At 43.4% G+C, this 12269-nt stretch overlaps 1 protein-coding gene across 1 annotated transcript in view; it reads left to right on the plus strand.

Moving 5' to 3' along the window:
- The window catches only part of LOC120953254 (uncharacterized), a 135672-nt gene that overhangs the window by 107186 nt on the left and 16217 nt on the right, over positions 1-12269 (plus strand). The window contains exons 3-6 of the mRNA XM_040373048.2: positions 7053-7184; positions 7369-7431; positions 9717-9864; positions 10963-11105. Of these exons, the coding sequence (XP_040228982.2) occupies positions 7053-7184; positions 7369-7431; positions 9717-9864; positions 10963-11105 (486 nt within the window). The remainder of the gene's footprint in view (positions 1-7052; positions 7185-7368; positions 7432-9716; positions 9865-10962; positions 11106-12269) is intronic.

Below are 12269 nucleotides of genomic sequence, written 5' to 3' on the forward strand. Positions count from 1 at the left end.
GCCCCGCAGGGCAGCCTATCCAGTTTTGCATGCCGTTCGGCACCCCAAAAATCGAACACACTGCTGCAGACGAATGGTCGTTAACTGACAGCGATAGCGATAGATAGGAGGGAGGTAAATGGGACAGCAAAAAATACACCACGTAGCAAAATAAATGTTGTCCATTTGTGTACAGCATCCCTCGGGCCAATTTCTTTGCGGCCGCCCGGAGGAAACCAACCGGTGCTGAATAAATTGTGCGCGTGGTTTATGGCGGTAGAGAGCCATGCTGTGGTGAGGTGAACCGGCAGTGTGGGAAAGCATTGCACGTCAAATAAGCCGTTTGCTTCGATTTACTAGCGATCGAATGGCGGGAAAAATAACATGTGCGGTCGTTGCGGTTACATGCGGATGGTTCAATGGAGACGCCCAGTACGGGATGGAGCCGCCACGTGCGTGATGACTTCATCCCGTTACATGAATCATAGGCTGTGTGGGCGTGTGATTGTGAACGGAAACATTTGGAAAGGAACTTTAATCAAAAGCGAACAATTTAATCAGCATTTCAATATTCATAAATCATATAAATGACTAGTCTGAACTAGTCTAGATGATTTTTTTACAATTGAGCGATAATTAATCATCTTGTTAAACAATTAAACTAAATCGTTTCTCGCCTAACTAAAACTTCTTGAACAATCCATTCATCCGTCAAACCGGTTCACTTCATGCTTCAACTCTTAATTCAACCGGTATAAAAGAAATGTTCTTTCGCCCCGAAAAAACACGCAATCAATCAGTACGAGTACGATGGTGATAAAGATGTCTTCCACCCAAACAATCGCTAAAGCCGGCTCATTGTCTAAAAAACATTAATTTAAAACTCACACTTTCACCACGACTTCTGGGAAGGATAACAGGGACAAATTAATTAAGTCATCGATGTTTGTTACCGCACTTCGCCCACCAGTTTCTTTACCCCCGCCCGCCAATCGGCATGTGCTTGTGAAAGCGCAAGCACATACACCACTGCGGATTTTCCATTGGCTTCAACACCGCCCGAAAACCTCAATCCCGCTCAGCTTCTTGCACTCGGTTTTGTGCTGTTCGCATGGAGTGTCGGCAAACGCCGCATGCCGCTCCTGCCCCAGCACCGACCGACCGCCTCTCGCAACACGCCCGAGCAAAAGTTTGATGAAAATTTCACGCTACTAAAATTTTAATGATTATCTCCCATTCAAATCGAGCGATGCGCGTAATTTATCGTCTCGCGCGCGGGCACAGAGCGCGCTCAATCTGTCGCCAAGAACGAACCAGTCGAACGAACACTGTGAGTGGTTGCGGCACGGGAAAAGGCAAAGATGGATGACAACAATGAGCGTGTCCTTTCCGTCCGCACGCTTTGTAGCTTCACTTTCGTAGCTACGGTTGTGTAAGCTGCTTTTGTGTGCGGAAAGCAAGAGGCTTAGAGGTTTTTCTTTTTTTTTACTTCTCGCCATCTCACTGTTTCGTAAGACGATGTCCTTGCTATACTGGGCATGGTCGGCAACAAAGCTTAAGATTGTGCCCTGGAACATTATGATACGCAACAAGAATATTTGTCAAACTGAAGAGAAAGTTGTTACTGCCTTACTGGAGTCGGGGGGTGTATAATTTTCGACGTGTTTCTCACTCTGATTCCACGAAATTTGGTTCAGCAATAAAGGGAGAGTGGATAGCGCTGGTGGAACCTGCTCCAGTTGCCCTCCAAACGATGTACAATAAAACGAAGGTAGAAGATTCTTGCGTGGTGAGATATTTGGTAGGAAATGTCAACGAGAAGATAGAGCGAGAGAGAGAGAGACAGGGGGAGCAGAAAACATCCACACTGGATAACAAAAATAATAAATGTTTTGTCATTATTTTATCACGACATAATAGACGATCGAATGAAGATTGGAGGGGTGTTGGTTGAGGCATAGTAACAAAAAAAGCAAAATATGTCGAATTTTTAAACATTCAAATATAGCTTTACATAGTAATCTCTCGTACCCACATCTTTATTGGACTTGATCAAAAATAAATAAAATACAAAGTATGAAACGAGCCACCACCAGTCCCTGCGGGGTGCTCTGTGCTACGCGGAAAACTGAACCAAAGCACGTGAAGGCGCCTTGACAAAACGGTGTCCCGCCACTTTAATTAAACATTTTTCGCCCCGAAGACCGAGGCGTGGCACGAAATTTAAATTAATTAGTGTGACAAATATTGGCAAAATGGATGGGCGGAAGCGGCAAACGGAAGCTGACAGCAACGGCACCTCGGCCCCACGGTGACAAAATCGTTCTAAGGAGCGCTACCACCGGGCTGACTAAACCGCCGAACAGCAATAATTTAATCACTCGCGCTCAGGGCACACGATGAGAGCGGGAAAAGCAAACGGACATTTTTCCGGACGTTTTGGAAAAGTTCGTTATCGCTCCCGTTACCTGCCGGCGAGGTTTTGGACGCATTTCGTATCATGATTTTGTAACACTGGTAACTTCATTAGTTGGGAAACGATGCGTTCAGTGTGGCGATAAAATTGCCTTCTAAATTATCGAAGTGATATTAAAGTTTCCACATCTACGCTTCCGCTTAGGTTCAAAGTTTAGAACCAAAAACAAAAATCAAACTCATCGTATCTCACACCAGCTAGTCATGATTAGTTTTTGCTGCTTATCACTTCACCAGCTCCCTACGGTTAATGATAAGGCATATCTAGCATCTAGGGGACAGTCCCACAGGTGATGGATAAAGGTAGCCCATCCGTCGATATATGCATTAATATTCATAAATACTAAACTTACACGACACAACCGATATCGCCACACGCATACACACACTCACACACACATGCACCCTCTCTGACCATCCATCCAGCTGATAGAGATTGATAGTCCCGAGAAGGTTACGATTTCATATGGAAACCGAAAGGGGCACATATCCCAGGCCATTGCGATCCCTCAAAATTCCCAGATGAAGCTATCACGTTTTATCATGATTGATATCGTCAAGAAAGCTCATTAAAAGTTTTCAACCATTTCGAAGAGCCTTTTTGGCAGGGGAAGAAGGAGGAGGAACTCTGCGAAGTTCTCCCATTTGAAAAGGAAGAGATTCCACAGTGAAGGGATATTGTTCGGATTGGAATGTAGTTTCGGCAGCGAGCATGCGAATATTCATGACTCTCAGGTGCATATTTTATGTCACTGAAGGATGTAATTTATTCCTTGTTGCTGTTTTTAATTACTTTAGCAGCGTGCTGTGCTTTGCGTTCGATTAAGAAGGAAAATTATAGGTTGAAACACCAACTCCTTCTCAGCTGTTTGCCATACGTGTTAGTGATGACGTGTTAGTTAGCGGTCCGTATGGTTCGTTTTTGAAAATTGCCTTCTCATTTTCAAAGTCCCCTCCCTTGGCTAAGTGCACTAATCCATGGAACACATTAACTGCATCAAATGGAAAAATTACGAGTTTTTGTCCACACTGCCGAGCTTCTTTTACGACAGGCAAGATCGTTACCAGCTGGTGCCAGTAATTTGCCCAAACCCGTCACACAAACCCTTCTATCCAGGTACATAAGGCGCTCAAAGGGACTGGCCAAGCCTACTACCACACACACACACACACACACACACACATGCTCATTATTTATTCATGCTACTTAAAACTACTTTGCGATAAAAACTTGCACAAAACCCGGCCATAACTAGGCTTACCACTTCGCTTTCGCATGGTTGATTGCCGATCGAGGTCCAGCTTCTGCATCGGTGTCGGTGGATGAAATTTTAATCGCCTGCTAGCCTTTAAACACTATCAGGATATCCGATAGAGGGCTACCAGTTTCTAATTTTCCCACGCTGACCACACTGCACGATACGTGTCTGGAGTGTGGAGGAAGTTAATTGGAATTGGGCCCGTCTACGGATCGCATCGGTGCCGTCCATAAGGACGAGCATAATGTGCAGCTAAAGCGGCCGGGCCATGTACCTTGCAGTAGAGCGATGTAGAGCATTAATCGCAAACCATGTTGTATGCCACGTACTACTGAAACCGAGCTACTTGATCACGCACGCATTGCCACATTCCCCTCCCCCGGTACGGCCGTTGACCAGCCGGGCCTGCCCGGTCGGCCTGACTGCCGACTTTTGCACCCAACCGTCAGGCGTCAGGGCGTGGGAAAGTTTCATTTCAGTATCGTAGTTAATAATTAATTTCGTTTAAAATGAAACGATAACAGGGCATACCAGGTGCTCCATCCCTCTGCCAGACGCCCTCCAGGCGACGTGATGAAGGGCAAACAAGTGTTGTGGGTATTAGCCCTGGAGGGCTTTTGTTAAACATGGGGAATCGCTCGTTCGCACCTTTGCTTTTTGTTTTTGTGTGAGCGTGTGTGGAGAGGGCGGTGATGGGTGGTAAGGATTAAACATGACGCCTTGCTACAAAACCCAAGACAATTGGAAGTGAATGAATACGTGTATGTGCGCTTTTGTGTGTGTGTGTGTGCTTGCACGTCGTCTGTAGGCCTAAAAACTGTCCAAAGATGATGATGATGATGTACGGTGAAACCCACTTCAACAATTTGCTATCATGATGGGATATGGAAGGATGCGCTGTGGTATAGAATTTGTTGCAAAGGTGTGGTATGGAGCAAATTATCGTCAGGTTACGATGTGAGATGAGTCTGAGAGGGGATGCTCGAGCTGACAAGATGTCTAATTCATCAACCCATGAATTATAAATTGGGTATCAGCTTCATCTATTGTTAAGCTATATTCCTCAAGTTTTGGAAATTTACGATTCATCACTTTGGAAGGATTTGAACAACTGATTGGTTCTTATCACAGATCTACGATTTCTGCGAAAATGTGCTTAAAATTACTTCAATTTCATGTATTTCATTGTATTTTTCCTTTCAATGTATCAACTAAAAGCGATTGAAATAAACAACATAGCTTAAAACAATTTGAGATAATACTTTCTAACAACACATTTTAATTATTTCAAACTTAGCATTTTCCCTATCACCTTCCTGATGCTTCCTTAATCCACCTTTTTGCCATCGTTTCAATCATCCACCGTAACGAGGAAAGACTTTTGGCTTTAATCTTACATCAGTCAGTCTGGTGCGGCTCTTTGCACCTCATCCTGATCCGTCGCTTATCGGAAACGAATTATCTTTACCCCACAGCAAAAACCTATCTATTTCCACATCCTGCGTACACCGATACCGTAAGCTAGGAAAGCGTTTAAAAGGCACGAAAACACTTGTCAAGATAAAGATCTTTATTGATATTCCCTGTCCGGTTTTACCAAGAACAAAAAACAGCATCTCTTCCATTCCCGCCCAGACGGATAGGACACTCTAATGACGAACGTAAACGAACATCCCGAAAGACAATATACCAACATAGAGAGCACTGCCGAGGACCAAAAAAAAAGTTAGAAATAATAAACATTGCCGGTACGGATCGGACCAACGTAGCGAAGGAACAAAATACTCTGTACCTTTAACTTCAGCTTTCGGGAGCCAATTGGGAGCAAAATAGGTACAAAAAAAGCAAGTTGCACGACTTTCCGCTGCTGTTGCGCATGAGATGGTACGAGCGTATATTGAGACGAAGTTTAAAATAAAGAAAAGGACGTATAGAAGACAAAAAAAAACATCTAATTCCTGCTTGCCAAACCAAAACCACAGCGTTTCGATGCGGAAAAGCAAGTTGTTTCGTTTTGAAATTAGATTTTTTTCCACACAAAAATTAAACAATGGGGCTTGGAAGCAGCGCGATAGCACAGGCACACCACGTTGTACCACGTTGATGGTCAAATTTTGGCCACAAAATGAGTGTTTTCTTTACCGTGTGTTTGTATCCGCCTATCCGTCTCCCGGTCGGTGCACAAGTATGGCCCGAGCCTAGCTTTTCATCGTTAGCGAGCTGGGCGGAGAAGGCTTTCGGGGCTTATGTTCTGCAACTAAAGCGTTTCCCACCACGAACTCGGGCTCGGGGGGAACGTCCGAAACAACACATTTGCCAGCACGTTGCTCTATTTGTTATGGCCCCGTTGGTGAAGCAAAAGTTTTTCGCTTCCTTATTGCGGCTAGCAGCGGAAGACGTTCGAACTTTTATCTCTTGTGGACGATGTGCTGCTGTATTAAAATTAGCGCAACCAGCTGTAAAGGTAGAAAACAAATAATAAAATACTAGTCAAGAGTGACGCCCTCTTTGGACGTGTTTGTTGGTTGCTTGAATACAGTTGTGAAAAGTTGTTTGAGTAAATTGTTACATTCCAGACTCTCTCGCTCTCGTTGCCATAAACCAAAAACAGTTAAGAAACATTTCTTGCATTTCGCTACTGGAATTCAAGCTAAAATTTAACCAAACCACCAACTTCAAACCAAAACTTTGAAGATGGATTTGTAAGCTCACTCGCTCTCATCCTAAACGATAACACAGATCGAAACAAAAAAAAAACGCATCATCGCCTCGGCTCTTTGGCTGGGTGTTTCGTGCTTCCCAAAGCTACGTGTTCTTATCAGTTTAGCCGCCTTTGAACCCACAAACAAACAAAAAATCATGGAAATTCTATCTTCCACTTTTCGCACCATTCCGGCCACGGTTCAAAAACAGAACGCTCAATGAGCGTCTGCATCAAACAGATTTTTGCTGCTTTATTTGGGAGGGTAGCACCATTACGGGGCAGACTAACATGAATGAATACACGCAGGCGGCACGATCATAAGGAAGTTTAGCCAAAGACGCAACAACCAACAAAAACGTATCCTTCAGCACGTCGAAAGATGTCGAAAACCCCCTCCCTCAAAACCCCTAGATGGATCTTACCGATTGAGACGGGATGCTTTTTGCGGAGCCTTTGTATGGACCTTTTTTTTGAAAACCACCTTTTCTTCTTCTTTTTGCGCACGCCAACTGCCACGACAGTGTGATAAAACTCCTACATCAATTTACTGCTAACAATATGCAATCCCTCGCATCTCACGCATCTTCATTTTGTATCGTTTTTTTTAACTCTCTCTCTCTCTCCCTCTCTCACAGGTTCGTACCCTCTTCGTCAGTGGTTTGCCGATGGATGCAAAGCCGCGCGAACTCTATCTACTGTTCAGAGCCTACGAAGGCTACGAAGGTTCGCTGCTGAAGGTTACCAGCAAAAATGGAAAAACGGCATCGGTAAGTCCCATTATCGAGTTTTGGGGTAGTTTTTTTTTTGTATCTGAAACATTTGCTTCGACACTTTAACCTGTACGAACAATGGAACCAAAAAAACAGCATGGCCCCATTCTTCCTTTTCCTACTGTTCTTTCTTTCCTCTGCACAATAATGTTTTACACTGTTTCGTGTTCACTCCTTGCAGCCCGTCGGTTTCGTTACGTTCAACACCCGAGCCGGTGCAGAGGCAGCCAAGCAGGATCTACAGGTAAAGTCAACCGTTTCGCACCACTTCCGTACCTTTCCGTCCGGTTTTCTCTGACTACAAAACTTCACCTAATATACCCGTTTGTGCCACAACCAAATCTAACCGAAACCCCGGGAAAAAAAACTAACCCCACTCACCGTTTTCACCCCCCTTGTGTTTTTTTTTTGCTAGGCTAATGTTTTTACTTACTTTTCGTTATGGTTTTTGTTGTTAATTTTATTTCGGGCTCTTCGTACATGATCGAGCAATCTTTGGCTCGTGCACCATCACCACCACCACCATCACCAACTAACCCCACGGTCATGCCGACCAACCATCTCACCAAGCTCTGAAAAGTATCTTTTGAAGCTTTAATTTCGCCCCGTTGTGTTGATCACCTAGCTAGGTGGATTGCGCAAGAGTTGTGCCTCAAGGCTAGATAGCATATTGGTTTGGAGAGAAACAGAAAAACACACGTGCCCAGTAAAAACAGCATTTCCCACAGCGTGCTAATCATTTTGCAGCAATTTTGCTCCTGGTCCTTGCATTCCTATACTTCAAGCGTTTTTTTTTAATTCTATTGCCCTTTGTTTGAAGAAAAGAAAAGGTACATTCCTTTTTATCTCGCTCCACTGAATGGATACGTATGTGTGTGAGTGTGTCCTTTTTTTCACCCACCCTTAAACTACTTGTTGATCGTTGAAAACTTTGCACACCGCCTACACAACCACACCGACACGTTCACACATGATTCACTCTGTCACATCGAACCGTCACCAAGGATCAAAGTAAATACGTTCTTCCGAGAATAATGCCACCTACACGCCCCAAAGAAACACATACACACACACACGCACACTTAACATCGTTCTCCCTTTTAATAGCCCAACACTTAGAAGTACTATTGACCCGTCTTAAACAAAACAAAAAAAAGCGACGAAAAGCGCCACCGTCTTCTTTGAACATCTCGCAGAAGCAGCTTTTGCTTGCGCTCTTGCCCCGGAAAAGGGGGGCCCCAGTTCAACCCACCGGTAAAGTTAATAGTATACCAATGTAAAGCCGCACGCCTACACACGTACAATCGTATGTATTGGGGTAGGGATGGTTTTTTTTAAAGATTTTCCCTCTTTCTCATCTCAATCGATCGTTTCTTCGAAGGAAAACGGTTGTGGGAGGAAGGAACGTGAACGCAAGCATTTGTGTACACTTGTCAAGCCACTGAGCTTGATGTTTGATGTGATTTAATCTGATTAGTCTTTTTTTACTTTGGTTTCCATTGAGCTCAATGGGCGACCTCCCTTAAGTGGTGATTGATTTTAGCACACTTGTACACAATCAAGCTGTGACATTTCTACTCTCCTATCAATGCCATCGCGCCAAAATATCTTGAAGAGAATATAGCACTTCAACACATCCGCTGCCTTGTTTTCATTTAATCTTATAAGCTTTTTCTCTCTCGAAATTTCAAATACCATACTCAAGCAAGCCTATTCCACGGTTTACAAAATCAACAACCAAAATGCTACAACCCACGCACGATTCCCTCTTACTCAGGCTTCCTAAATGTTGCGTCATTACCTTCATTTTTGATGTTTCGTTTACTAATCGCCTGAAATGTAATGATAAAAAATATTTTTAAAGTCATTTCAATAACTCTTTTTTTAATGGTTTCTGCTTTTAACCCACACATTTTGTGATTTTATGAGATTTTTTCATTCCTAACGATTTTGTTTTTAATTAATTCCATTCTCTCTAATCTTACGGTTATAATCTTTAGAAATGGTTCCCATGAAAAGCTTATTTAATAATTTAAAACTAATATATTTTTTAATTACACCCTACAGTCATTTAAATGTAAATTACTAAAAAAACTGTACATTGATGCATTTTATTTACCTCTACTTTTCCCATCTCTTTCTCTCTCTTCCTATTTATCTTTTTCAAAATAAAAAATAAAAACATATGGACAAAACATTGCTCCATTACTTTTTGTTATGATGCCATATCGCCGATCGATCGATCAATCACTCACCTTTGTCATTCGATGGGAAATTGGAACTCCTGTTTTTCTTTGCAACATCAACAAAACAACCCACACCGAACTGCACTGGTAAAAACAAAAACTACGAAACCCAATTTCACCGCGCGTCACAACAACCCTTCCTATCTGCCCGCAAATGCAAATCGTTTGAAATCGAAATCAAATGTACCTTCCAAAACCACCTCACGTGCCAACCAAAACCAAAAATCGGAACGCAAATGCAAAAATCAACCACACACAAAAAAAAACAATATAAATCTTGCAGCAAGGTGTACGCTTCGATCCCGATATGCCCCAAACAATACGCTTGGAATTCGCCAAGAGTAACACTAAAGTCAGCAAACCAAAACCACAACCTAATACAGCGGCCACAGCTGCACATCCTGCATTGATGCACCCACTTACTGCTGGACGTAAGTACTTTTTTTTTTCGTTACATTTTCTTTCCCGCCTCCCACATCTTGTCCTCTCCTCCTTCTCTCTCTCTCTCTCCCGAACTACTTGCTTCCGTCACCAAACGCCCGTCGACCGATGACACTAGTAAAGCAAAACGACAAATCCTTGGGGTTGGAAAACCAGGGATTAGTGGAGTGCGCAGTACTCCTCGCTCCCGGGCTACATGATGATATGCTTATACCGTGTAGTTGCACTTGAGTGTTGTTTTTCCCTCCTCTTTCTAGTTGTCGTTTATACAACTCTTTGTCCAAGCTCTCTGGCTAAGTTACAGTTGAGGCAAGAAAACGTCAGAAATATATTCTTCATCTCAACTACTTACACATCGCTGCATACGTTTTGTCGGGGTCCCGTGAAAAGCTTTCCAAAATGTCATACATTTTCCGCATAAATGTCTAGCAACTATTACGAAGCACATTTAGTATTTGTAGTAATTACCCCCAATCCAAGCAGAACGTAAGATCCCCGTACTTGTACATTTTTGTTGAAATAAAATACCATTAGACAGGCAAAGCAAGTGCACGCAAACACCGATACACTAACTTGTATTGCGAGTCGATCGTTCGTAAGCAGCACCAGTAGCCAGAAGTGCAACCATGCACCCCCACAACCGTCGTCACCACTGTTGTGCTGCTAAAAACTCACACACGTACCCTTACACCGACATTACATACACTGCGAACACACATACACACGTGCGTGCACAAAAGCGCTCCTTCCTTCTCACAAAAAACATACGCACCACGACGATATGGAGTGTTTGCGGTGCTTGAATACCCCGACCTTTTGTCTCCTGGTTGTGAAGATTGAATGTGTGCAAAAACAAAAAAAAATAAAAGAATGTAGTTGCACCCGACACATTACCAAGTACACGGTCCATGTATAACTTCAGATTTGAGAGCAAATCGTAGCCAATCAAAATGTATGTACACCGTATCCCGGCGACCGTTCGTATTTGGCTACTTCCCTTCCAACACCACCAAGCCCTCAGTTTCCCTCCCAATCCCAATGTTGAGTGTAGTGGTTTTCCGTGAACTCTAACTGAATCTTTCTGTCAGACTTAGGTACACCGTTTTTTCCTGGCGGCCCGGAACTATGGCATCATCCGCTAGCCTTCTCGGCGGCGGCCGCTGAGCTGCCGAGTGCAGCAGCACTGCAGCACGCGACACTCGTCCATCCGGCACTGCATCCGCAGGTACCGGTACGGTCCTACCTCTGACTAAATACGGACAAAGTCCTCGAACAGCAGCAGCCGATGCACCAAGTAAGTACCAACCCGCCACCAAATAGTCTACCAATACCTCCATCAAACACCATCGCGCTTACCATTAACCATTACCTTCTAAGAACACACACTGTCCAAACGTTATTTGTCATCTATTTTGTTGAGAGTATATCCCGAGCTGTTTGCTCGTGAGAAGTTGTACATTCAGTTCCCTTCTGTGTAGATATGTGTCCACTCTACTTGTTCTTTTAATAATTTGCTGTTTTGCACCCAATAGTTTGTACAGAAGAAGTCGTACAGATAGCTCCGCGTGTGATATTGCACCCAGAGCGTTACTAATTGTCACAGAGCATTGCACAGACATTCATTCAAGTGATAGTACATGGCTTTGAGCTCAACAGATCAGCCCAATGTTTTGAGATAAGTTTTGATTTTGTTATGAAAGATGTTCCATAAATCCTTTATCAACTAATGAGCCTATCCCAGCATCAAATGATCGTTATAAATGCATCTGTAATTTTCATTTCTAAGAACTACTTTCGTGCTTAGAGCATTGCTCTGATTAGTAGCACAAAGAGCCTGCGTCCTTACCATTAGATATGATCATCTAGAAGTATTTATATAGCAGGATAAACAAGTCCAACGATACGATTCCCTCCACCAGCAAAAACCCTTGTAGAAACACACTCTTCAGAATTTTTCATGCCACTCACACATTCACTCTGCCCACAGTCAGACCACCTCTGTCTCCAGTTTTGCTTTGTAACATCAGCTCTGTGGAATTCTTGCAAAAAAAAACACTCACACAAAAAGAAGAACAACGTAATGAGAGCAACGGAACTGCATTGTGATGCACACTCTCATGATGAAGGCTTTCCTTGCGAGTTTATTCAACAACCCGTACGGATTCTATTTGCATCTTGAGCTGAGTTGTTTTTTTTCTTAGTATCGTTGTAAATATGACCCCAGTGCGTCCTCGTATACAAAAGGCGATCCTACCACCGTGCATCCTGCGGCTAGGAAATAATGAACCCACTTGGCCATTCCCGTGTTCGCAACGCAAACCATCCGGTGTCTAACCGTGATGCATGTTGTTTCCGGGCAAACATTCGCTTTTCCTATGTACGTGTTAGCTTTTCC

Source organism: Anopheles coluzzii, chromosome 2, assembly GCF_943734685.1.
Source record: "Anopheles coluzzii chromosome 2, AcolN3, whole genome shotgun sequence".
Taxonomy (NCBI): domain Eukaryota; kingdom Metazoa; phylum Arthropoda; class Insecta; order Diptera; family Culicidae; genus Anopheles; species Anopheles coluzzii.